This window comes from Anser cygnoides, chromosome Z (genome assembly GCF_040182565.1).
Source record: "Anser cygnoides isolate HZ-2024a breed goose chromosome Z, Taihu_goose_T2T_genome, whole genome shotgun sequence".
Classification (NCBI taxonomy): domain Eukaryota; kingdom Metazoa; phylum Chordata; class Aves; order Anseriformes; family Anatidae; genus Anser; species Anser cygnoides.
In genome coordinates this window covers 6867931-6895377 of record NC_089912.1, presented here as the reverse complement: position 1 = coordinate 6895377, position 27447 = coordinate 6867931, and the positions used below count along the sequence as shown (strand labels likewise).

Genomic DNA, 27447 nt, shown 5'->3' with positions numbered 1-27447 from the left:
AACCAGTAAAAATAAATTCAGATAAAGGAATATGCGGTGAGGGTCTGTTACTCTATTTATAAATACTGTATCAAGCCTTTGTAGCATTTGTGATGTTGCCAAATGGGGATCATTAACCATCTGTGGTAAAACCTTTGAAAACATTCTGGTAGTTTTCTTAATACTTCTTAGCTTAAAACAGTATTTGTTTGTCATAATTCTCATTACCTCATAACAAAGATGACCCACTAAGATGGGTTTAAATATTGTTACTTTTGTCTCTGGAAGAAACAGACCTGTTCTTTTTACAGAGGTGTTTTCCTTTTATGAGCTATATACAGAAATAACTTGTAAAAATATTTTTCTGCTTAATTATACAACAAAGAAAGTCTGCGTTGAAATAGGACTAATATATCTTGTGGTTAATTAAACATGAAGCTTTGAAGAAGATCACTCCAACAACAAAAGCAATTAACACTTGGTTATGTATAGGATGTAATTAGGCAAGCAGTTATTGTAATCCACAGGACAAACTTTTAAAGCGTGCATTCCTTTAAAATCATCCATTTTCTGACTTATTTTAGGGACAACTGTCAAACGAGCACAAGCACTGTCAACTCAAATCCCTTCTCAGCTCTGTCCAGATGTCCAAGATGAATTACAGATTAAAAACTATGGCTTCATTCTGAGAAAATTTGCCTTTATTTCCGTCTTTATGCCCAGTGACCAACTCTCAACTTCTGTCCGTCATTGTACACCCAGACACAGGCTCAGAATCAGCGAGGAACTCCTGCGAGAGCCTGTTCCGACACTTTATATTAAAAGTCTGAAGGTGCTTTTGAACAAGACCCAGATAATTGAAGAAATGTTTAGCTGCAGTATTTTTGCGTCTACTGTCATTTCCCTTTTAAATTCTCTTTCTCTCTAACTCACCTTTTCTGCTAAGATTTTTCTCCTCTGTCATGTTTTCTGACAGGGAAACTGCTCTTGCATTACCTGAGGATCAAGCAGGATGGATGTTATTAAGCAGGGTGGAAAGAGGGTCTCGCACAATACATTGCTATATAGACACACCTGAGTTAACACGGAAACTAAAAACAAAAAGCCAAGCTATTAAGTATTATGCTGAAACCAACACTAAACTATCACTGGGGTGTTACTGGGGAAAAACACACAACGAAACCAATGAACAGGCTAAGATTCAGAAACAGCAAGAGAAATGTCCGTACTCTTATGTGAGGCTTTAACATGCTGGGATATGGCTGTTTCATTTTTCTGCTTACTGCTAGGTAAATGTCAGCCTGGTTAAGCACATTTCCTCCTTCTCTGAAGAAGGCTGCAGGGTAGTTAGTTGCCTTTGAGGTTTACATTAATTTGAGGTTTATTTGTCATTAAAACTTCTTTGTGTTTATGCCTCAATTTCATTATTTACTTAACAAAAACATATATATGATCTCCATTCACTATTTGCCAAGCTAGGAACCATCTGTCTTTATCTACATTATGCAGGGAACCGAATAAGAAAATGAATAGCAGATGTTGAAGGAAAAAGTTCTGAAGTCAACCAGAATCTTGTAATACAGCTTCACAGAGCTGTTAAACTGGTATCAAGACTAAAAGGCTAAGAATGCAAAATTGAGAGGCCAATTCAGTGAAGAGTGCCTTTCCAAGATATATTTTACTTGTAAGATCTTGACAGATATATGAAGAAAATATAAAAGTGCCTTGCTTAGTCAAGAAATAACATTTAGGAAATATTATACAAACATAAAGGGCTAATAAGAATAGCACAGCCCAGTTAATAAAGCACTGAGCTACCAGAAAACAGAACTAGACCCAGTTCCACACTGCTCTTTTGCTTTCATCATGCATCAGCTTTTGTCTTGTCTGTTTTTACAGCAGGTATTTTTTCGCTGCTAAAAGATAGTTGACCTTGCCAAGGTCAGCTCGTTTCTCTCCTTCATCTGTATTTTCTTGGTCATCCTTTTGTCTTGTCTAGACTGAAAGTATGTGTGGGCCGAAAACTGTGTCCAATTCTGCATGAGCCTAAAACTAATTCAGGTGCAGCCATGAAAACAATGAACAGTTTTATTTGGAAAAAGTGGATTCTATTTTGAAACAATGCCATGGAAGAATAAAGGCATGAACAGGGAACATATTTGCAGCCTTTCTTTCTGTACTCGTACCTAGCCAACTCTGTAGCCATTTTCTCATTTTAAGAGAGGGGAAGGAAAGTACAGTTTTGTTGCACAGAGAGAGAAAACAGTATTTCAAATCAGTGGAAAGCATAGCTAGGTAAAATGGGCAGGAATTTAAAACAATGAAAAGCTAACATCTTTCCATTAAAATTTAATGTATGCCTTTTTCAGATGGTGCTGCTATTGGCATCAAGCAAGAGCAAAATTTCCAATGTAAATATACAGTAACAAAAGGACTCAGATGCTACGTACATCAAAATTCAGAACAAGGAGGGAGTTTTCGCTTACACTTCCAGATTTTTTAAAGCAAGATCAAAAGCTGTTATTGTAATAGGAAATGGGTCATAATTCAATTTAACTTTCATCTGCAGGGGAGTGATACAGAAAATAACCACAAGTCAGTAAGGGAACTGACAGTACTCTCCTGCAATGCTTTAAAGCTAGACATGATTCAACTGTTTATGGAAACTTCTCAAGTAATCTTTGTTAGTGGTGATGAATTTGTTGTATTTCAAAGATATGCTCTGGAACAGAGAGTTAACCCCTCATTTTTTACAGAAGACTTAACAGAGGGAGTAGGAAATAATTCTGAATAATTCCTTCTGAACAAAGCAAGACATGGTAGTATTCGTGCAATAAACGTTTTTCTCCTATAATATCCTAATCGTAGCTGCTTTACAGTTCAGATGGACTCTTGTACCTGCCTGTGAAGGTGTCAAGCTATGAATTCCAAGCACCAGGAAATAATTAATATGCTATGTCCAGTTGTTTCCTATTTGCTGGACACCTTGCAACAAAGATCTGCATCTTTCCTGTCCTTCTAATAATCCTCTTCCTTGTATTTCGCCAGTTAGAGTAAAATCTATGTCTTTACCAAGGCTCTAGACTTTTATACCTAAACAGTAAAATACAGCCTAAATGAAGTATTGAAAAGCCAAAATAAACTAAGATTTTATGCTGCCTTATTTAATTTCAAGGCTTAAATTCAATTACTACTATAAACATTTCCATAAAATGAATTGTAGAAGAGAGCTTTGCAAAGTCAAAAGCAATTTAGGAAGGGCAATGCTGAAATGCACAATTTAGTAACATTATTAATGGGAATAATGCATTTAACTTGAAATTTAACTTGATTTTGGGGAAAAACTAGGTTAGAGATTGACCTCTAGAATGGCCATCAAATATTTGCTGACAGATAACTGTGACTAGGAAATCAAGGTATATCTCTTAATACCATTTCTCCAAGTTATGTGTGTTTGTTGCTAGCATTAAAAAAACTTTGGCAGCATAGGAATTTGTTAGATTAAAAAAAAAAAAAAAAGCAAAAAAAAAAAAAAAAGCTTGCTGTTCACCTCAATCTACAGCATCCCAAAAGCAAATGGCAGTGAACTACTTCTGAAAGCAAGTCCGTGGTTTATGGGCCAAAAGCGACCTGCTTGGCATTCCAGCCTAGGCATTGCAAAGTATGTATATTTAACAGTGTGCAATTTAGTAGTGGGTACCCCTCCCTACCTGGTTTTGCCTTTGACTATATCACTAGGAACTATTTCTCCACTACCACCTTATTCCATCACTAGCCACTTTTCATAGAGTAATTATATCTATAGTGAGCTCCTGGCAAAGAATGGGAAAGAAAAGATCCATATTAATCCTTTAATCACAGCCTGCCTTGTTATGTTGCTGCATGCTGTGAACTAACAGACTGAGCGGACCATCAGTCTGTGAAAGCTCTTTGAGGTAAGCATAAAACAAAAGTGAGTTGCTAAAACAGAATGTCCAAGTTAAGTATTTCAAGCAGAAAATGAAAACTGCCTTTCCAAGAACAACAAGAAAAGAAGAAGATAATTTTGAATTGAAAAGATAAAACAACCAATATTGACTGTAAATATCTTTCAGCATCCCAATAAGAAGAGTGGTACAGAGCAAGGTTTATCTCTGTACAACTTCCCTTTTCCTATCTGAAATCTACAAACTCACTTTTCTGCCTGTGAGAAATTGTAATTAAAAACCAATACCAGCTTTGCTTCTGAAGAACAAGAGACCTTTTGTTGCTGTATATGTAAAGAACATTGGTTCCTCTCCTGATCTGCTTGAGAGGACTGTGATTTATTGGAGCATCAGAGAAAGATTCATCCCCTTCATTTATTATATGTTATGATTAAGCTTACAATTCCCACAGAATACTTCTCTATCTTTCAAAGACCAGTCACAACATACTGCTTAGCACTCCAAGCCTTCTAGAAGTCATGTAATTTCCTCATTAAGTTAATTACTAGATTGGTCTTAAACTAACATTTTATCCTATTCCAATTTGAGGTATTTCAAGTTCTTAATTAAGACATTGAACTTTTTTTTTTTTTTTTTTCTTCCAGAGTGTGGGTATGAAAATAAAATATTTAAGCTGGTGGCCAGACAGAAACCACTTACTTGTTTACTTTAACCAGTATTGGTAGAGATATTTGTTTTGTTAATGATACAATTCAAAAGATAATTAAACTATTCACATAATTTTCTCCTTCTGCAATGTTTTCAGCATATATAAATGCTACAGTATAGTGATTTTCTATCTGGCAAGCCTCTGCAGAATTCATTAATAATAAACAGGCAAGTACTGCACAACAGAGGAGAAAGAAGCAGGTGCAACAATAGAGTAGTAGTAAATACCACATGAAAGACAGAAAACAACATTCTTTTATTTTGTGATTGAGTGAAAGAACACCACCATGAAAACAAACTAGGCTAATCAATATGATATAAAAAAGTGTTTTCTTCCCGTATTAAAAAAAAGGGAAGGATTCACCTTACAGAACTCTCGGCATCTAAAAATTCATCTAGTTTAAGCTGATAAAAATAAGTGAGGAAATATTTGGAATACAATTCTGCCTTTCTTTTCAACCAAGTGACTTTGTGATGTAGAAAACATGATAACATATTAAACAGAAAGAATAAGTCAAATTGCAGCGCTAAGACAACTGTTTTTGAATGGTGTTGATGAAAAAATCACGAGAATATTATCTAATGGTGGAGATTAGGCTGCCAGGAAAAACACCCAAGCCAAACATGTTATACTACTAACAATCATCACATTTGAAAAAGATGTAGGTATATATATAACAGTTGCTTTGCCAATCTTCACAGCAATCTGCTATCTTTATCAGCATCTGTTTTCTTCCTAATAGTGCTTCTCTGATTCCATCACATGCAATCAGTGAGTGAAAATTAGAATAAGACATTGTTTGTTGCTCCACTCTACTATTTAAAGGAAGGATGATTTTCTTAAATCATCAGTGCTCAGTGGTAGTAATATAAAACAATTGTGAATTAACTGTATCATGTTTATCTTCCATGCACATCAAGTTGGAAAAAAAATGCAACCTAAAGACGTAGGTGAAAGTCAAATTTGCAGTGAGAAAACTGTTTTGAAGTTTCAAGTACAACTGGAAACACAAGGCTACGGCAGTGCTGCTGGTGGCCTGAAGATAATGCAGATATGCAAAGGAACCTCAGCAGGTTTCCCAGATGGGTATCCGTTTCATCCAGCTGTGCTCTGTCGAGATACGGACCTTCAAAAAACCCCCGGCATTTCACTGATTTTAATTTAAAATACCAAGACGTCTGTGTGCTTAGAAAGAACTAAGATAACATACAAAACAATTTAGGTAAAGGAGATGGTTAAGGGGGAAGAAGAAAACTCCAGCTATTTGGAAACACCAAATGAAATGAGATGCCTCGGCTGCAAGCAATATTGCAGAGGACAGCAGTTCAGAGAAACAGCATCAGAGAAATTACTTGCTGAAGCACCAGGCAAAGGACAAACGGGCAAAGGCATTAAAGCACAAGGCGCTGCTGTCCTCATTAGGCACAGAGTGGGAAATCAATACGGTGACGGATATGGCATCTGCCGGTCTAGCAGAAGTAGGAAATATTTAAAAACACCAAACCTTTAACTAACAGCAAATAGATGAAAGCAGATTTAAGCCTCTATCTTGACTTCATAATTCGTAGCTGCAGAAAATTAATACTAGCGTGGGGATGGATTTTAAGGAAAATATTAATTCTTTTGAATGATAGCCTTGGCTAGGAAAATGAGATACGGAATGGTTGAAAAATTGTTTACAAGAGCAGTCACCAAGCATCTGAAAGATAAGGAATCATTTCAATAATCTTCATAGCCTCAGTGCCCCACTCCAGGCGTAAGACAGGAAGTACTTTAACACATCCAAATATCTAAAAAAATGGGGAGTGTGGTGACTGGCTGGAATTACAGTCCTGGATTGTGCTCAGGAGAAACAGAAGCACTCCCAAAATTGGAAAAACAGCCTCATCACAGATCACCAAGAAATTCTTGCAAAAGACTGTGAACTGGCTTGAAGTAGCCAATCATGCTGACAAGCAAATCAGAAAAATGAGAGAAAGGGGGCTGACTTTAAGGCAATATTTAAGTGTTTCTTAAAGTGTTTCTTAAGTGTTTAAGTTTTTCTTCCTTTTTTCACTAATTAACCCAAAATGCTGTACCTGGCTTGGTTTATGTTAAGGTTGTACATAATGATGGGAAGCAAACCATTACTTCTTTTAAATTTCAGCACCAACTCCTTCCCCTTTCCCCTCTTCCCCTGAACCTTTTTTTTTTTTTTTTTTTTCTCTTACTGTATTTCAGATAATTTCTCAGCAGTGTCTCCAAAATGAAGGGAATCCCTAAGGAAGTGCATTCAGGAGCAGAGCTGGTTGCTGGAATTAATTACTCCCACTAGGTTTGGTACCCTGCTGAACAGCAGCATTGTTCCGTATCACCACCCTGCACAGATTTCGACTACAACAAGTAGAGAGACAATAAAGAGGCAGATTACCTATGTCAATGAAGGGTCCTACCCTATGAATTAGGCCAGGTAACTGATATATGGCTTTTGCAGCAGCATCTTTACAGGAACAGCAAGTGTCTCCCTTGAAGCAAGCACCTTGGGGAATTCACACCCATGGGATCAGGCAATCACCTAGGCTCAAAATGGCCTCCAAGTCCAACCACCAACCTGACCTACCGAGTCCCATCACTAAACCATGTCTCTTAGTGCCCAGATTATGACTGAGCTGGAAAATGACAACTTTGGTCATCTTGTCACACTCATATTTCCCCCATACCACAGAAAATCTTTTTCTTCTACTAATGATAGTGTTTGATGTAAACAAGTGTTGTGCAGGGAACCTGTAGCTCATCTAGTGAGTAGAGCTTAGTTCACAACAGGTTTCCAACAACTGCAGCACTGATAAGGTAATATTCTTAAAGAAGAAAATGCACTGCCTCTGTGATGAGTCACATAGCTGCCTCTGGAGCTAAATTATGGATGCAGCAATCCCAAACACTTCAAGACAAAGAACTTACTTATTAGTAAGTGCATTTTAAAATAAATAGAAGATTCAGAATTTCCCTTTTTGAAAGAGAGAAAACAAACAGAGTAAAACAACCCTAGCTCATGACAAAGAAGAATTTATCTCTAGGGTTCATCCAAAAGTGCTGTGAACTGCCCATAAGTAGCAAGTAGCATTTATGCACATGATGCAATCACCTCTCAGCAACCATTATCACAGCAGGCTCCCTGATGTGTATGTCAGCACACAAGCTTTTAAGAAGAGGAACAGTTGATAACAACGGCATTTAGGCAAGGTTCTCCCAAAATAACTACCAGTTGGAACAAAGCTGTTTGACTCATCCGCATAACACATATTACGACAATAATTTTTAAAGGCATTCAGTAGACTTTTACCCAATTTTATAGGCTTTCTAGTGAAAATTATAAAAGATAAACCAAATAAGGCATGCAGAGAAAATTCAAAAGGCATGTAAAGCTAACACTGTGAAATAACACATTGGTAGGACAGCCACTTTAGTGAAATCCAGAAATCTGTGCCTTACTTTATGCCTGTTTTAGGATACCATGGAATTGCTATTGGGTTCATTCCTTGCAATATGTAATCGCTGAGTGAAAAGGGCATGCAGATAAGTTTGCTTTCACATACTTTTTCGTACAAATGCATTTTGACTAAATTCTGTGAAAGCAGCATGATGATAAAATTGCAGTCAGTGCATTAAAAGGTTACAGTATTATGCATTTGAAAGAAAAAAAGAGAGAACTACCAGCAAACAAAACAACATCAAACAGACAAATTTAAATGACAGGCTTGTTTTTCTTACAGAACTGTTACCCAGTCTTGAAGAATCTGAGTTCATCTTTACTCATGGACTGAATTAAGATAAATCAGCTAATAGTATAAGTTAATGTCTAGTTTAGACACTGAAAAAACAAGTGATTTTAATGTCTTCTGTTTTTTTCAAACAAGAAATATTATCATACTCTTTTGAAAAAAAAAAAACAGAAATAATTCTTGATAAATTTTTGACCAGATTAAAAAATATGCCTGACAAAGGACTTACAGAGACCTAGCAAGTGGTCACAGGGGTCCAGGTTAAATTTACAGGTTCAGGCAGGTTCAACTACAGCAAGGCTTAGAACAGAACAGAAAATTTTAGAATATAAGAATTAACTCTGCAGCTCCTTGCCATATGTAGTTAATTGAAAATCCACTGTCACCCACAGGAGGAATAATGCACCACAGGGTATTTCTGCAGAGCCTCTGCACAATCTTGGTTTCTTGGCATCATTGACGGGGCTAAAACTGGATGCAATAAAACAGCCTCTCTTTTACTTGCAGAAACATTTTCATCTGCTTCTCCACCGTAAAACACAGCAATAAAATCTTCCTCCTCTCCAGAAGTTGCTAACTGCGGTTTCAACAAGCTGCTCTAAAAAACTTTCAGCAAATCCCAAGATCTGCAGTTATTCAAATGTTAAATAGACAAGGCAACTGATACTTCTGTGCTATACGTGTGTAAACTTGGGGAAAAGACAGTAATCATATTGCTAAATTGCTTAGCAACTGTAGGTAAAAAAGCTAATATGTCATAATTTATATGTAGAAAGATTGCAGGGGGTTAGTACCACGTCTAGCACCATTGAGGCTTCCTGCTGAGAACTCCACTGCAAAATGGCAGCTAATTCAAAACACTGCTATTTTCAACAGTTCAAAAAATGTAAATGTGTCAGCAACTGGTCAAATAGGCTTCCATATGGTGATTTATTGCAATCTTACACATTAGCCTACTACTGACTTGTATAAATCAACTCAGGCTGAAAACATCTCCTGCGTGCATCTTTATAATGAATTCATGTGCTGAATCAATCTCAGTAGCCTCAGACTGGCCTCAAAATGAATCTTTGAGCATTCTCAATTAGACAAAGATAATTTCTATGGGCCAAGTTTCTTCATGTGCACAAATCTCAGGTAAATATGCTTTTCCAGGGAGCTTTGTAAGGACAGAAAGGGGAAGAAAACCTCTCTCAACAGTGGAGAAGCCAGTGAAACAGACCTGCAAACACTATTTGTGTTCATTTAAAAAGGAATATTCCTGGTTTCTGGGAACCTTGCAACATTTGGCTATCTCTGTATGCTGCACAATCTGACCTGCAATGGAGCAGTGCAATGGAGCAGTACCAAAAGCATGAAGATCTGTGCAGCCTTTCATAGCTTCTTCATCTGCACGTGGCATGGTCAGGATGGTTATACTCACAATGGAGAGCAAAAAATAATCCCAAACCAGTAAATCTTCCCCATATTGGCACCACAAAGAATAATGCCTGTGAAATTTTATGTGAAAGTTTACCTGCAGCCACTGGGACTGGTCATTGTGTCCAGAGGTCCAGGCATTGACTTTGCCTTGCTTGTCCAGCCGAGCTTTCCTGGGCTCCCAAGCAAACATGTCCATGTTGAGCGTCCGGAAAACACTGGAGGCAGTAATTTGATAGTCCTGTATATGTCCCGACTTCATCCCTAGGGGTTCAGAGCAACCTGGAACAGCAAAATAAGATCTGTGACACTACCTACTTATCTCTGTAAGTGGTTTAGGTTTTTCCCTTATGGAAAAGAAAACTGGCAGTTCTCAAAGAAAGGGCTTTAATCAAGAGTATTGTTGGGGGAAGCTGCAAACAAACACATGAAAAATAGCCAATTCAAGGCACTTTATTTCAACACTACCTTGGAAGAATTGAAAACAAGATAGAGAATTCAAAGTATTTTATGCTCACATAAATTTATGAAGGGAAACAAACAGAAAAAAATATTTTTGTCTCTTATCTTGGTTTTCTTTTCCTGTCCAGTAGCTTGATATTGTTTCCCCTAATCAGTTCATTTTTATCATATTTATATGCCTTGCCACAAAACCCATGCCCCTGTGTACTGAGGAAACATGATTTTTTCTTAATGCCATTACTGAAGTATAATGTTAACAAGCACTGAGCCCTTCTACACTTTCCAATTACTTGATACCCAGACAAAAAAGCCTCCACACACGCTGGCAGAATGGAAGACTATAGAATAAGGTCTGCGAGGGAGGGAGAATATTAGTAGAGAATTGTGTAGGAGAAATAGTTATAGGCTTATTTGTTTAAACCAGGTGGATGTCCCACATAACTGAGTTATTTTGACTGCTGCTTAAGATAGATCTCGGGCTTCTTCCTCTCTTTGGGTGTCCATGAAACAACAACAGCAAAAACAAATAGAAACAACATCAATTTAATAAGTGACTCTATGTTGCTCTGCCCTGCTACAGTACAGTGATAATACACAAAGCACATCTAGATCCAGAAGAGAGAAGAGGGAAGCTGACAACAGACGAGACAACCTTGGATGGTAGCACTGTAACAACAGTACTGGAAGTGAGGGAGGGAGGTGAGCTGCCTGGTTTTAAGGTTTAAAAGCAAACAAAGCAAAACAAAACAAAAAACAAGTCAGGTGACTGACAGGAAGGGATGAAAAGTGCTCAGGAAGAGTGGACTGCGTGGAGCAATGATTGATGGATGGATATTTGTGGGAACACAAACAGAGGCATCTTCCTTAATATTTTTCCTCCAGCTATCAAAAATCTGCATGTGTGCAGTTGTGCCAAAGTTGTCATTCCATAAATTCGGTGATCCTACTCAGATCTGTGGCTGACTTATCTCAGTTAACCTGCAAATAATATTTTAATTTACTCAAACTGAATAGGTCAGAATGTTCCCAGGACTTAGCATACCTCATTAGGGCTGATGCAAGGAGTGCATCACCCTCTGATGACTGTGGGTGAGAGGACCTTGACTTTATAAGACAAAAGTTTTCCACCTGATGTTTGGACCCCAAGCCACTGGGCTGGTTTCTTACAGGTAATCATTTGCTAAGTCACCAGCTGTGTCTCTTAAAGCACACTGGTAAATTGTGAAGACTTTCCTGCAGTTATATGACCCGTCTCAGCTGGTGTCTCCTGATAAAATCAGAGCAGTGTGACCACTGAAAAAAAAAACACTCAGAACTATCATATTGTTTTTCACTTTATTTGAGCAAGATATCAAAGCTGGCTCTCTTTTTCTTAAAAGATCATTTTCTCCACAGTATGCTCGCCCTCATTTAAAAGATCTGAATCTTGTTTGGTTTCTTTGATATTCCTAGCAAAGACCTTTTGGTTAGATTCTACTTTCTGTTTCTCCAGTTGGTTTAACCACAGAATCAGGTGGAATTATTGGGGATTCAAATCAGGGAAGGTAAGTCTAGGCCCCCTGGGGGGTTCAAACAGCAGGAGCAAATTAGAAGAGATGAGTAATAACAACATGCTCTTTAATGTAGTAACAACCGTATTTAAACTTTGAAATACTGGCATGTATCATATTCAATCAAAAATAAACAGAAAACAGAGGTAATCTGGGGGGAAAAAAACAACAACAAACCTTTTCAGAACTGATTCTCAGGGCAAAAATGGAAAATGTGAAGCCTTGCCTGTTGAGGGAACTATCTACTTAAAAACAACAAAACAATTTTCCTGGGAGTAGGAGGGAGCAATTGATAGTGTAAATAAGAGAGACTCATCTGTTGCTTTAGAGAAGGATTTTGCTTATTATTCAACTCTGAAGTATCACTCCAAGATCACAAGGGCTGTCAGCAGGAATGCTTCATCCAAGGAATCTGATGGAGGCTCTGACACAAAAACATGGGTTGTCAAAACTGTTTTTCAGTGCTGGTCCAATCCATCAAAATAGTTCTATCTTCTCTGAGTATTATTATTGATTTATGAAACAACAGATGTGTCTGCTTGTGTGTCTGTGCATCCGTGCATGAATTAATGGCATTTCACACCCGCCTTCCTTCTAATCTGCCCCAAATGAAAAACAAAAGAGGAGTAAGATGGTTGTTGCAAATAAGTGGAGAAAGTGAGAAGAACAAGGAAAACTGAAACAGATAACCTAGATGTTTATGGGTGGCAGAACAGCAGCAGATCACACATGGTCACTTCCCATGGCACCTTGCATGGAATATGATGACTGTTTTTTGTTTTTATTTTTTGAGAGGTGAGCTTTTATTGATAACACAAACAACAGAATCATCAAACTGCTACAAAACTTTGTGTCTGTAGATAGGCATCTGTCACAGAAGTGTATTTGTAATAATGCTCACAACTCCTTGAGACATCTCCACTGTACTGCATGTTCTTTCAATTTGCTTCATATTGTTCCTTTGAAAAGATTAAACCTCCTCTTCCCTTTCTACAACCTGTTAAGATCAATGAGAACTGATGTAGACACACTTGTGGCTAAGCTCAGAGGAGCATCTTAGGACAAAACGTTTCAGATGCTTTGAATATCACCACCTGTGATAATTGGTAACTGGTGACTGTGTACGTTTAAACCCATCTAGGTTTAAGTTTGGAGAAATCTTATTTGGCCTACCCCAGTGAAAAAGGAGCAGTGAACTAATGAGGAACCTAAACACTGGGAAAGTGTGGATTAGGGTCTGAAAATTGAAAGGATCCACATGGAGATTATTCTCTGCTGTCTTTTCTGATGGCACAATATTTTAGTCTTCTGAGTCCTGTACATTGCTGTCATACAGAACTTCTTTCAAAAAAGCTCAGCACTCCAACAGAAATATTAAATGTCTGACATAGCAGAGACAAAACTGCAAATGCTTCTGCATGTGATGGTCTACATGCATCTTATCTTGGATGAGGATTCATGAAGAACTAGCAAAATCTGTGTTTATAATGTTAACACTGATATTTTTTATTTTCTGAAAATCAAGACATTTAAAAAAATTCTTACTATTAATGAATATAGAATTCCTCTCCAGAGTAGATACTACTGAATATGAAAAAGGGGAGGGGAATCTAATATTAAATGCAAATATTAAAAAGGCTCCTTGTGTGAAAGTGCTTTTAGATATTGTTAGCTTGGAGAAATATATACCAGAAAACAACTGACCAAAAGAAAAAAATTACCTGCTCAGAAGATGCTACGTGCAAGTGTCCCCTGCTTAGTGCTGGGGACTAACTTTCCTCTGCAAGAAGTGACAAACTCAGAATGTTAGGAATTTATTGAAATTGCCCATGGCCACCAAAATACACCAGCAACAACAGTGGACCACCTGCAAGAAGGCAGTGCCTACCATATGCAGATGTTTGAGTGTGAGTGAATTGCATGAGTGAGTGACTATGTTGCGTGAAATTATCTGCTGTTGAAAGTTTGATGTTAATGCTAATAACAGCTTAATGAATAAAGGCATTCTAACAAACAGTAGCTGTGATCTGTGTCTCCCCATAAATGAATACCCTGTGGTAGAAAGGGAATTTACAACACAGAGTTGTGGAAAACACAGGCAAGGCAGGAACACAAGACCATGCAAATTAATGCCTGATTTACTGATGGCCAACTATACAAGCACTGATCATGATTTTCAATAAGATCTGACCACGGGTCCTTTCAAGTAAAGGTATTTATGAGTCTATAGTAGATTATATTGAACATTTTGATGATATTTGTACTAAGGAAGGATTAACTTTTTGGATGATCTGGTGCTGCAACATAGTCTCAGTCCTTTTGGTAGTGACTCCCTTTGAAGCACCAGCATTTGTCAAAGAAGCTAGACATCTCAACATGTTTTTCTGCCTAAGAAAGACAGACCACCTGGAATTACAGTGTATTAGTCTGCTGTTATATATAATTATACTCCTCTTTCATTAAGATTGAAATGCTTCTGTTGAGGCTTGGCTGCCCAGGGTTCTAGGAAATGACAACCTTGAAACTGTTAGGAGACCACTGGAATTAATTCACTTCAGTAGCTTTCACAGTTCTTTGAGCAAAACAATTCCTGGTCATTCCGGCAAGGACTTACTCTAAATTGCAGTTCCAGAAATGGAAGACGTAAAAAAAATCTAATAGACTAAAGCAGCTAGACAGAATTTTCTATTTACTCTCAAACCTATCTATATTGGAAAAGGGCTACACTGAGATTAATGCATTAACTTTTCATTTCTGAATCTGGTTTTGATGCCACTAGAGGACTGAGGATTATTTAACTCCAGCTGTTTTGATATATCATTCGTGAACGGGATGAATATTGTTTGTACAGTAAACAGGCAGCCACATAAAAATCTTTCTTAAATGAATTCAGTGGAGTGCTTCCACTGGTAAAAGGTTGATCTCTTGAAAAAGATAAAAAATTTACATGCTTTACTGAATTTGTATGGGAACACGGTTCTTGCAGAGAGTGGCTAGAGGTCAGGCTTTACATTTTTGAGCTATAACTTCTGCTACTACAAACCTTAAGAGGGTTTATATTGGTTCCACTTGTTCATTTACTTTTTTGCTACATGATACAATCCCTGCTTCTGCTGGAAACCCACAGAACAAATCTAAACTGAAATCTTGTCCAAAGCAGACCAGCAAAATACTTCTGCCTCTAGCATGAGTGGTCTTCAGAGGCAGCCGAAGCACTCTGGTACCTCTGAGGATGTCATACACGCACCAGTGTGGTCGCCCAGTCCTCATGAGAAATGACTCAGATCAGCTTTGGTGCCAGAAAGATTTACAATGCGATACTGGGTAGCTGCCACTTTACCCTATCCCTGTTACTGTCCTACTGCAATCCACTTCTGTCACTCATATTATTTAGATAAGTATTTTTGCTGATGTAACTTACATAAAAAGAGACAAATTTCTGCCAGGATAAACTCAGGCCTGCCAACTGCATTTCACCAGGTGGTGAAACCACTTTGAGGTAGTTTAGGCCACAGGCACAAAAATGTGATGCTTGCTTAAGCAGCACTACAGCAGCTTTCCAGTACCTAAAGGGAGCTACAGGAAGGCTGGGGAGGGACTCTTTGTCAGGGAGTGTAGGGATAGGACAAGGGGTAATGGCTTTAAACTAAAAAAGGGTAGATTTAGATTAGATGTTAGTAAGAAACACTTCCCTCAGAGGGCGGTGAGGCCCAGGCCCAGGCTGCCCAGAGGAGCTGTGGCTGCCCCATCCCTGGCAGTGCCCAAGGCCAGGCTGGATGGGGCTGGGGGCAGCCTGGGCTGGGGGGAGGTGTCCCTGCCCATGGCAGGGGGTGGCACTGGGTGGCTTCAAGGTCCCTTACAACTCAAACTACTCTATAGTTCTATGATTTTATGATTGTATGATTCTTCAATTTCATGATTGCATGTGATGCTCAGAGACACAGTGATTGCAGAGAACGCACCTGATAACTCACAGCCCAGAAGTTCCATCCTCAACGTGCAATGTCTTCTGCAAACCTGAGGATACAGCCGGACATACTGTGACTTTATTGGAGGCGTGAAGGAGTTAGCGTACGGGGTGTTGTTGTCCACGTTTCCACGGAACACCTATGGCAAAGTGACATCTTAATAAAATATGCCAGAAGCACTACAGGAGGTGCAGTTGATTACCCTGCCTCAAAATACCTGCTTTTTTCTTCTCGCCTGTCCTCCATGTTTCTCTGCAAGTATTTTGCAGATTGAGGCTGTCCTATCTCCTCCAGTGCCCAACATATGAGTTTTTAAGCAAAACCTAAAATAAAGCTCTTGTCTTGCACCAGTGTGCATTTGCCACCTGTGCTGTGGGCCTTTATCTTGTCACTCCTAGGAACTCGATCTACTAACGCAGTAAATTACATCTTCTTTTCTAATTAGTGCATTAAATAGCCCCTATTCAATTTAGCCTTCAATTAGTTGCACTGATTGACATTTACTCTTCCCCTCTACTTCAAGAACCTGCTCTAGCTCCCACTGCAGTGTACTATAACCCTCCCATTGATCTCAGCGGGAGCTGAATTAAACCTATAAGCATTTCCCTATTTACTCCTCATTCTAACTAGATATGCTTTGTATGTATTTTGCTTTCTTTCCTCACTACACACCTTTCACCCAGCAGTTTAATTTCCTGCCTGCATAAGAAAAAAACATGTCCAACCCTGCAAGGTGCCTTTGTTCTATCTTAACCTATACAGCAAAGGGATTTTTGCTGCTTTGTATGCAGAAGTCTGTACAAAAAATAAATGGTAACTATAAAGTGTAAGCATGTACTTCTCACTGGATGATACTGTTTGTGCAGCACAGAGGTTAGCATTGATGAATGGGTTCTATGCTTTTAAGGGTTAACCGTAATCTGCCAGTGTAATAAAACTAAATTGAAAACAGAGTAATGAGTAATTACTGGTAAACTAATTAAAATGAAAATCAGTTAAGTGTAATAAACTGGATTTTTTTAGCCTTGGGACAAAATATTTATAAAAACATCAATTAAAGAATAAGAAATTCTTAACAGAAAGAAAGTCAAAATCTCTGGATTTTTTAAAAAGAAACATAACTACAAAGCAACCTATATCAAGCTGTCAAGTAATTAAGCTTATCTACTAGATACATCTCATATTTCCGAAGGCAACTAAACCATGAGACACAGACATACACAGTCATACACAGTTAAGTCATACACAGATGACTTAACTTACCATATCCTCATTTGTGCCTTTTACTTTGTACATTGTCCACGACTTCCCATCATTACTATATGCAATTTTGTAAGATTTTACATATTCTGGACTTCCAATTCTCTTGGCACCCTGGGTTATAACTCCAGTGACTCGCATCTTCTTCTGCAGGTTTATCTGAAATGACAATGCAACAGTATCACTAACCATCTGAGGGACATAATTTTGATCCTAGATTAATTTGGTTCCTTCTTTTTTTTTTTTAATCACAGAAATGAAAAAAACAGCTGTACCCTTTAAATCACTATCTTTGCACTTGTATTAATTAATTTTATCTTTCATTCATCATATACACACACAGACAAACAAACAAAAGCATGTACTATGCTGTAGTACTGGGACATGGAATTTTACTGGTACTGCTAGGTTTTTCCTTCCTAAAGAAGAAATACAACAGTGCTTTAATTTACCGAAGGCTGAATCTTCTGTTCTTTTAGGGGCCAATATACAAACCCTATGTAAGAGCCTGAGTTAAGCTCAAATTAACATTTTTTTTTAATGAAAGTAAAAATGCATGGATGTTCTCTAAAGCAAATAAGTAGACTTTTCTTTGATTCTCACTGAAAATTCATTTATCTAAAGATGACGGATGAAATGCTAATCCCAAAAAGTCAATGACAAATTATCAATGGCTATCAAGAGATATGAATATTCCTTATCCCTGCTCCCCAGCCAGCAGGGCTGACACAGTGCCCTCCTTACTATTTGGGATGGCAGCCCCAGTGCAGGAGTATCATGAGCCAGAGATGGATCAGGTATCTGCTGACGAGACACTTCAATCCCTTTATTCTTTATGGTGTGGTCTCAAGACTTTGTCTCACTTGGAAATGTAATCTATCTAATGTATCTATTAAGAAGGTAACATGATCAAACATCACTGTTAAAATATCTTATTACATATAAAATGGGAAAGTGAGGAAAGACAGTATTTTACTGCTGTGCTTTCGAGGTACTCTAGCTGTTTCTCTGCTATTTGTCTGAAATAGTTGGGCTTTTGATATTTTTGTTCTTGAGGAAAAAAGAAATGCCAATGTAGCTTTATCACATTCTCACCATAAGTGATGAATAAACACTCATACACTTTTAAGATAACAATGGTTGTTTTATCAGTTTAGACCTGGGAGAGGAGAAGCTGCCTATACAAGTTCACATTTTTACAGGCTCTTTCTCATATACACCAGGAAAACTCAGAAATATTTGCAGTTGCAATGGGGAGAATGGACTCATACCAGGAATTTAGATAGGTATTAATTACAAGAGATTCAGATCTTTTTAGTCTTGGAAAACCTTTCTTCCACATTCCCTGTTTCCAAGAGGGGGGGAAAAAAAAAAGCACACAAAACAAAACAAAAAACAAGCAAACAAACAACAACAAGAACAGCACACATATCTTTGTAAGAGGACATCTTCAGAGACTACTATCAGCTCCCCTAATACCATTTCAAAATGTAGTTAACACAGAATAGTAAATGGACAGACACACATGTTTCTCGAGTCTCTTCTGCAGATTTCACTCTGTATATGGAATTTAAAATTATTTACAAAGAGGCAACATAGAAAAATTTGTCATATATTTACTACATTTATAATAGTAAAGTGGATACCATTTCCAAATACAAATTGGAAAGTACAGTCAAACATAACACAGTCATTGACAATTTGCTTTTTAGATATGCAGTTAAGAAACGTCTTCAAATTTCACTGTTTGGGAAAAGGAAGACAGCATGGGAGATACCCCAATACCAAATAACTTTTATTTGATCTAGTTATGCATATATCTTATGTTCTTTCAGGTTCACTCTCAATTTTTATTTTTATTTTTCCCAGATAATGATCTAACAAAGTCTTTTTTTTTTTTTTTTTTTTTTTGTTATGAGAGTTTATATAGAAGATATTTTTTTCTGGTTACTTGGGAAGATAATATAATAAGAATAATTTCTAATGAAACCATGGTTTTAGCCACTGTATAGTCTGTTACCACACTGGCTCCTCTCCATGCCCCAGCCTCCAACTCTAATACACAACAAATCAACCACTGCACCTCAAGAGGCTTTCTTCCTTTTAGAAGCTTTCTCAATCAGGAATCGTACTCTGAATCATAAACTGTGCTCTGGATTTAAACAATATTGAGCTTGAAATGACTTAGGAAAGAAAAATAGGACAGTGTGTTTTGCAATTAGATCTATAAATTCTGTCAATGTTTGCAGGAAAATCCTGGTGAAGGAGGAAGAAAAACACTTTCAAATCCCTACAGCTTTCTTGCATAGAAAACTGTCATGGGGCTAACTTCATGCCTGTGGTAGCTCCTTTCAGTGTATATGGATACACCAGGAATTAATTGGCCCTTTGTGTCTGGGTTCCTTTATGTGTTTTAAATTTCTCAAGTCAGAGCCTAGCAAAACAGAAACTATTAGAACTGTGCAATGACTATAATGAAGCTGGTGCTGAAATCTTTCTTACTTAATGTACTTCAGTGGGAAGCACAGTTTCTTCCCAATGTGAAATGTGAACTAGCTCTTGTAGCACTAAAAGCATTTTCAAATGCATTTTTTCTGTGGCAATTGTTAAGAGAAACAGCTTGGGATGCTCTGCTTTGTGGATACAACAGAAATACAGATTTAGGATAGGAAGTTAAATGTTCTATTTATATGGGTGGCAGTGTTTTAAAACGAAGAGGTGAAAATCAACACTGTAAGAAGAAGAGTTAAACATACTGTTTTATAAAAGGCAACAGCTTATTTGGTTATAAAAGACCCCTTGTCATCACCTAGAGCAACCAGGCAAATCAAGGATGATAGAAGATCCCTGGTACTTTGAGGGGCTTGCCCCAGTAATTTAGGTACTAGTGCAGGACAACGACTTTGGAAGAAGAATATACTTGCAAGAAGTTTGAGGAAAGAGCTGAAAAGCCTGATCGGTTCTCCTAGCCTGGCTTACGTCTAAGGTTACTCTGAGAGTACCAGATTCAGGCTTGGCAGGCAGCCCATGTGCATGGTGCTGCAATTGGCTTCAGGGAACAGCAACTGACACAGCATCTCACTCACCCAGCACACTTTGGGGACTGCAGCTGCAACGTGCACATGCAGAGAGATCTTAGTAAAGGATGCCTGCTGCCGTACTTCCTCACGGCACACAGCATTTGATGAAACTTGAGCAAGGTGCCACTTAACACCCACAGTTAAAGAATCAGCCTCTAACAGGTTTTGCATTCCAATGCAAAAGTTTCCTGCTGCTGGAGTGTCCTGGTTCCAGTTAGGACAGAGTTAATTTTCCCTCCTAGTAGCTGGTAGGGTGCTATGTTTTGGATTAGGATGAGAAGAGCGCTGATAACATGCTGATGTTTTAATTGTTGCAGAGCAGTGCTTACACCAGGCCAAGGACTTTTCGGCTTCTCGCTCTGTCCTGCCAGCGAGCAGGCTAGGGGTGCAGCAGGAGCTGGGAGGGGACAGACCCAGGACAGCTGACCCAAACTGGCCAAAGGGGTATTCCATACCATCTAAACAATATATAGGGGTGGCTGGCCGGGGTGGGGGGCCGGCTGCTCGGGAATAGGCTGGGCATCGGTCAGCGGGTGGTGAGCAATTGTATTGTGCATCACTTGTTTCGTACACATTATTATTATTATTATTATTATTATTATTATTATTATTATTATTATTATTATTATTATTATTATTATTGTGTTTGAATAAGCTGTCTTTATCTCAACTCACAGGCTTCACTTTCCCATTTCTCTCCCTCATCCCAGAGGGAGGGGGGAGGGTGAGTAAACGGCTGTGTGGTGTTTAGCTGCCCACCGGGTTAAACCACAACATAGAGTAAATGATGAGCACTAAATCATGCGGGTAAAACTACCTGTAAGAGAAAGGCCATAATCTGATTTCAGCCCATCCAAACCTGATTCTACAAGAAAGAGGCACTGTCTGCACAATAGATGGTGCAAATTCACTATGCTGGTATGGCAAGTTAGTTAAAAACTCAGCAACTGCACAGACTTGGCAGCCAACTCAATTTAACAGCCCTCAGGGATAAAATCTAGTACCTCAGACTCAGTGCTGTATGCATTGCTGAAGGCTGAACTTGTGTACTGCCAGTCGCCTGGTGCCTCCTAAACTGCATCATATAGACAAAACTAAGTAAAAAAAAAATCACTCAGGGAGTGCTCCCTTGAGTGCGGCACATGCCCCAGGGCTGGGGAACAAAGTGCACTCTATCAGTTAAAAAAATTCCCAGCAACCCTTGAAATTTCATTTAATCTTGTTCCTTTTAACCACCACAATCACCCCAGCTCCATGATTAGACCACTTTTCTCATCTCAGTAGTTTACAGAGCCGTGGCCTTTTTCTACAGGAGGGGAAACAGTGACTTGTTATGTCTCCTGCTCTTGGCACTGATTCTGTAGCAGTAATTACCTATTAAACAATTTTCATGGGTGCACTAATGTCTTTGACTGCAATGACTCACACAAATGTGTTTTGGGATGCTAAATCATTCAGATGTCTACACAGATGAAGATGTAGGCAATCAAAATGTAACTGGAATTTAACTTCAAAAAAATCCGTATCATAAAGGAAAAACAAATGAAAACCAATATTATTTTCCCAGGAGAAAGTGTCAATATTGTCAAAGACAATTATTTTCAAAGACGATTCAGAGTCAATCCTACAGATCTGCATGTTGCTTATTCAGCTTCACTTTTAGGTGTGAGAAAATGGAGGACCATAAAACTGGAGATAACTACAATGTGTTTTTTCCCATAAAAACAAGAAACCATTCAATAAATAGTCCAAAGAGCTCCACAAAATAAACAACAAAAATAACTTCCCAGCATGCTTAACAAACCTTAGAACTGTAGGAAGAAAAAAAAAAGTCACATTCATAATATGTCAATGTAACAGAACAGGAGAAATTAGGAACCCCATCAATGTAAGTTCATATTCCTCTGCAATCTGCGATCAAATATTAGCATATTCAGTGTGCAGAAACTATGTACTTGACAAAAAAAAAAAAAAAAAATCAGTTGCATCTGTCTCATCTACATTATTACATCCACTAGAGGAGGAGAGGGATGAGAAGATGAAGTGACTTTAGGAAGACACCATATGTGATGCTCCTGGCCAGAATACATAACTATAATCCTCTCATTTGTTACTACACTGTTAGCAATAACACCACTAAAATTTAGTACAGAACAGGTTTGCCTGAAGTATACCTTAACAGCAAGCTTCCAAAACATACTCAGTTTAAAGCCTTCATGAAGCACTGGGTCTTTGAAACTTTAAATGTAGTTTTTCATGAGGCTTCGTTCATAACAGAAATGTAATTTACAAAGAACTGTGATGTTTACCTAGTTCAGTTATGAGATACAGTAGCATTACTATAAATAATTCTCCATCCTTTCTGGCACAAAGCATATATCTTTTTCAGTAACCTTCACTACTGCTGATGTAAAAATAGGGTTGATCAGGACTATACTGGCATACAAAGATTTACTATAGCAATGCTTCCCTGATGATTTCATCAGTTTTTGAAAGATTTAAATTTATTTTTTTTTTAAGTCATGATTCTGATAAAGCTAGATAGAAAGCTCCCACAGAAGCATATGCTGATGAGAAACATGGATACTTGCCAATGGAAATGTTTGTAATAAACTCAGGAAAGGAGTAACCTGACATGATTCCTGCAATACTGTGAAATGTAATGAGCCTGAAACCTCCCTCCTATGGTTCCCTCTCAGTCTTCAAGAGCAAGGGGCCCTGAACATAATGAACACTGTTGTTTCACTCAGATGGCATGTCTGAAGCAGGGGCTGCAGTGCAGGACTTAGCATGTGATGAGGTTCAGGACGGCCAGAGCAGGTCAGTTCCTATTATATTCCCTGCTGCAGAATATCACCACGCCTCAATGTGAAGTGCTTGTATATCTTGCCTGTCTGTGGCTTTTTGTTACTCTCCGAACCAGCACTGTTAGCAGAGCTTCTCCAGGTTTAGCTGAAGGAATTAATGCAGTCAGGATAGCAACAGTGATACAAATCCTAACTAGCATCCAGATGAAGTATGGTGGCATTCCAGCTGTTGCTTCTGTTCTGGAATGGGAGTTAGCTACATAGTGAAAAGCCAACTTGTTTTATCTTAAATTTGTGATAGTCTGGAAGAACAAACACGGTCATTTGCTATATGTCACTTTACAAAAGGTAATTCCAACTATGATTGTGGAATTGTACCTTGCAGGCAAATTGATGAAATACCCCGTTATTTCAGATCTCAAACCCTCTTTGTTTCACTGACCTGGATGCAGATCCAGCAAAGACTCTTCACAACTTTCATATCAAATCCTCTGTAAACTTGCCCTCCCGATCCTGTTGTTCAATGTGCCTCACCCAACTCTTTTCCCATACGGTAACAACAAATGGCTCTCAAGTCTTCCCTGTACTCACTTACATCTTAGTCCGAGCCAACCATCTAAAAGTAACTCAATGTCTTTGCTTTCTTCAGTTAGACTATTTATGTTTCAAGCTAGGAATGCTGAATCAGTGGCATAAATTGTCCCATTAATTTAATTGCCATGTCTGTAGAAGGATCAGAATATAGATCAAAACCCACTTGTACAGAAAACATAAATACAGGGACTGTTTGGACCAAACTGTAATATTCATATTGGAGGAGCGTACATTACGAATATTACCAAAAAGCACTCACTTCATTTGGCTTTTGTTGAGAACTTTCACTTTATGCCTCAGAGACTTTACATAATTAGACAGACTAAAAACTTGCTTGGTCTGTTTCTTCTTCTTATTAAGCCATTATTTTAGTCCCAAAGGTAGTTGTTATGAATGTCATTAACAGGATGATATGAATTATTCAAATACTGGCGTTTTTAGCCTGTCATCTCAAAAAGAGGTCCATAATCAATCTCACATTGCTCAGAGGTCTGAAGCCCTGTAAAATTTCATCTCATTTACAAATTCCTGATTAAATGGGAATTAACTACCTGCAATTTAGGGTTAGCTAAGAAACACTAAAATTGTTTATTGCTACTATTAATTCCTTAATATATGTTGACCTTTGGAATCCTTTTCACTTCTTTGGCACGCTTATATCTCAAAAACAAAACAAAACAAACAAAAAAACCACCCAAACCAAAACCCAAGCACAAACCAACCAACTCACCAAACAAAAAAAGCACTTCCCCAAGTTGTCCAGAATAATTCGTAAAGTACCAGTCAAAGAATGTGTAAATAAAAACAATTGTCAAAGAAAATATCTAGATGTATTTCCACATGTAAAATACAATTGATCGATGGCTCATAGAGTTTAGAAGTAAGATGACAGGCTCAGTGCACAGAAACAAACATGCCCTTTTCTTTTAATCCTACATGAAAACCCTCTTCTTTAGGGAACAAAAATAAATTCAGAAGGTACAGTCTTAAAATCACCATGCAAATATATTCAGTTAAAGCTCTTTAACTTGCCTTTGACAAATATCAGAGGTATTTTCTATTGCATCCTTTCAATATGTTTTTAAGGCACTTTGGTAGCTGCGCTGCAGTAAAAACTCTGATAACAAATATGATCTGCTCTGAAGCCCAATAAGGACAACTGGGAAGAATGCCCATTTTGGACTTCAGCATGCCTTGCCTAGGTCCTGTATCTTCTCAAGCCAAGACTTAGAGGGAAATGTGCTAGAAAATGACGGGTCTGTTGAAGAAAATCTCTTCATTAGCTTTAAATGTTAAAAAAAAAAAAAAAAAAAAAAAGAAGCTAAACCTGAAATTAAATGCATCCACTGAAAGATGGAAGCTGAAGCAAAAACTGGAATAGCTGAGAGCATGCAGGAGATTAAGGCTTCCCTGGCAATGTGGTATCTCTGCTGGGGTTTTGCATGTTCCCAGCTTATTTTAACACACAAGGAAACTGAAGCTACCTAGTTCTTTCACCAGAATACACCCAGTAAGTGATAGCAGTGATACCAAATGGTGCATGAACATGTGTGGAGAGCACTTCTTAACCATAGTTCACTACCCCTTCTTCATTTTATGCAGTTTATAACTAGAGTAGATACAAGGGGACGAGTTTCACTGAAGAGTGCTTTCACAGGACATGATTGTTATGGGCTATGCAAAGGACAGACCTGCTTTACTATGTCATCTTGGCTATGCTAGCCTTAGGAGATGCTACAAACCTAAACTCTGTCTGGATTTTTTGCAAGGAGTTTATGAAGAATATGCTAGCCTTCCTTAGCCAGTAACATAACAGTGTTTTCAGTTCCTAAAAAACTTGTGATGCAATATTTCAGTTTTCATAATGCAGATCATAAAATTCACGTTCTTACTCCTTTTCTTCCTAGTTTGATATAATCCTCATAATCATCATATACCCTCTTAAAACCTTCTTTTCCAATGGGCCTGGCTTTATGCTGCCTATCATGCTGGTCATAGTATCTTTTTGTTCTTCCCATCTGCAAACACCTGGAAGTACTTTTCTAGTTAGTCCAGAGCCTTTTTCATTGTCAGTTTACAGAAGACGCAAAGCATGCTGAAATTCCAGTTGTAACTAGGACTTGCCAACTGACCTGGTAATGCTGATATTAACTAGAGCAATTGTTAGACTCTCTTCACCTTGTGATACAATTTTTGGGAGAAATACAAATGGGAAAATAGGAGTACATGAAAGCAATACTTCCTACATATTGTCATCTTTGAGAATAATCTGTTAGTTGCTATGAGACTGGTTGTCTAGGGAGAAAGGCCAAGGTTTTAGATGGACGCAAGTGGAGTAAAGAGGTAGATTAATAAGCACACAGGTGGCAGATGGCTTTGTTTCTGCTGAAAAGACTGTATCACCCACATGATTTTGCCACCCACAGATGTTATTACAAAAAAGGAAGAATAGGCTTGAATGATTAATCCCCTCTGAACCTTAAAAAATTGCCTGAATATTGGTTGAATCACAACAAACTCACATTTTTCATTATTTCTTGAAATTAACAACCAATAAACAAATAAGTTAACATATAAATATAAAAAGTTACCCTTGAGCATCCTGATGCCTAGAAAAAAAAAAAAAAAGAAGAAAAAAAAAGAGACTTTCCTATCATTTTAATTAGCCCTGCATTTTTCCTTAAAATATTTTCTCCTTCTATAAAAGCTGATAGGAAATAGATTTGATAAAATGTAAAATGTTTTTTGGCTTTCCAATAGACCAAGAAAAGAAACTCAACATTGGAAAAATCTCATTGAGAGCTTCAGACTTCATAGAATCATAGAGTGGCTTCGGTTGGAAGGGACCTTAAAGACCATCTGGTTCCAACCCCCCTGCCATAGGCAGGGATGACACCCATTAGACCAGGTTGCCCAGGGCCTTGTCCAACGTGTCCTTGGGCACTGCCAGGGATGGGGCAGCCACAGCTTCTCTGGGCAACCTGTTCCAGTGCCTCACCACCCTCTGAAGAATTTCCTCCTTACATCTAATCTAAATCTCCCCTCTTTTAGTTTAAAGCCATTACCCTTGTTCCATCTTTATCTGCCAAGCAAAAAGTTGCTCTCCATCTTTTTATAAGTCCCCTATAAGTATTGAAAGGCCAAAAGGAGGTCTGCTGGAGCCTTCTCTTCTCCAGGCTGAACATCTCCCATCTCTCTCAGCCTGACTTCACAGGAGAGGTGCTCCAGCCCTCTGATCATCCTCGTGGCCCTCCTCTGGACCTGCTCTAACAGGCTTTCTTGTACTGGGGGTACCAGACTCAGAAGAAGCACTCCAAGTGGGGCTTCACAAGGGCAGAGTAGCAGGCAGACTCTCTGTGGATGCAGCCATCCAGCCAATTCCTTATCCACTGAATGGTCCACTTTTCAAATCCATCTCTCTACAATTTGGGGATCAAGATGTTATGTGGGAATATCAAAGGCCTTACAGAAGTCCAGGCAGATGACATTGGTCAGTGTTCCCTTGTTGACTGATGCAGTTACTCCATCACAGAAGGCCACCAGATTGTTCAGGCATGCTTTGCCCTTGGTGAAGCCATGCTGGCTGTCTCGGATCACCTCCTTGTCCTGCACGTGCCTAAACATTGCTTCCAGCGGGATCTGTTCCATGATCTTCCTGGGCACAGAGGTGAGGATCACCAATCTGTAGTTCTCCAGGTGCTCCTTTCTACCCTTTTAAAAAATGGGAGTGATATTTCCCATTTCTCAGTCACCAGGGACTTCACCTGACTGCCAGGACTTTTCAAATACAATGGAGAGAGGCTTGGTGACTACATCAGCCAGTTCCCTCAGGATCCTGGGATGCATTTCACCAGGCCCCACAGACTTGTACCTGTTCAGTTTCATCAGATGGTCTCAAACCTGCTCTTCACTTACAGTGGGAGGGACTCTGC

At 38.4% G+C, this 27447-nt stretch overlaps 1 protein-coding gene across 2 annotated transcripts in view; it reads right to left on the bottom strand.

Annotated features, from left to right (window-relative positions):
• EDIL3 (EGF like repeats and discoidin domains 3) overlaps window positions 1-27447 on the bottom strand; it is a 270841-nt gene that overhangs the window by 40826 nt on the left and 202568 nt on the right. For both annotated transcript variants that reach the window (XM_066987842.1, XM_066987843.1), the window contains 3 exons: window positions 17038-17193; window positions 15769-15913; window positions 9892-10076 (listed from right to left, as the gene is read on the bottom strand). In XM_066987842.1, the coding sequence (XP_066843943.1) occupies window positions 9892-10076; window positions 15769-15913; window positions 17038-17193 (486 nt within the window). The remainder of the gene's footprint in view (window positions 1-9891; window positions 10077-15768; window positions 15914-17037; window positions 17194-27447) is intronic.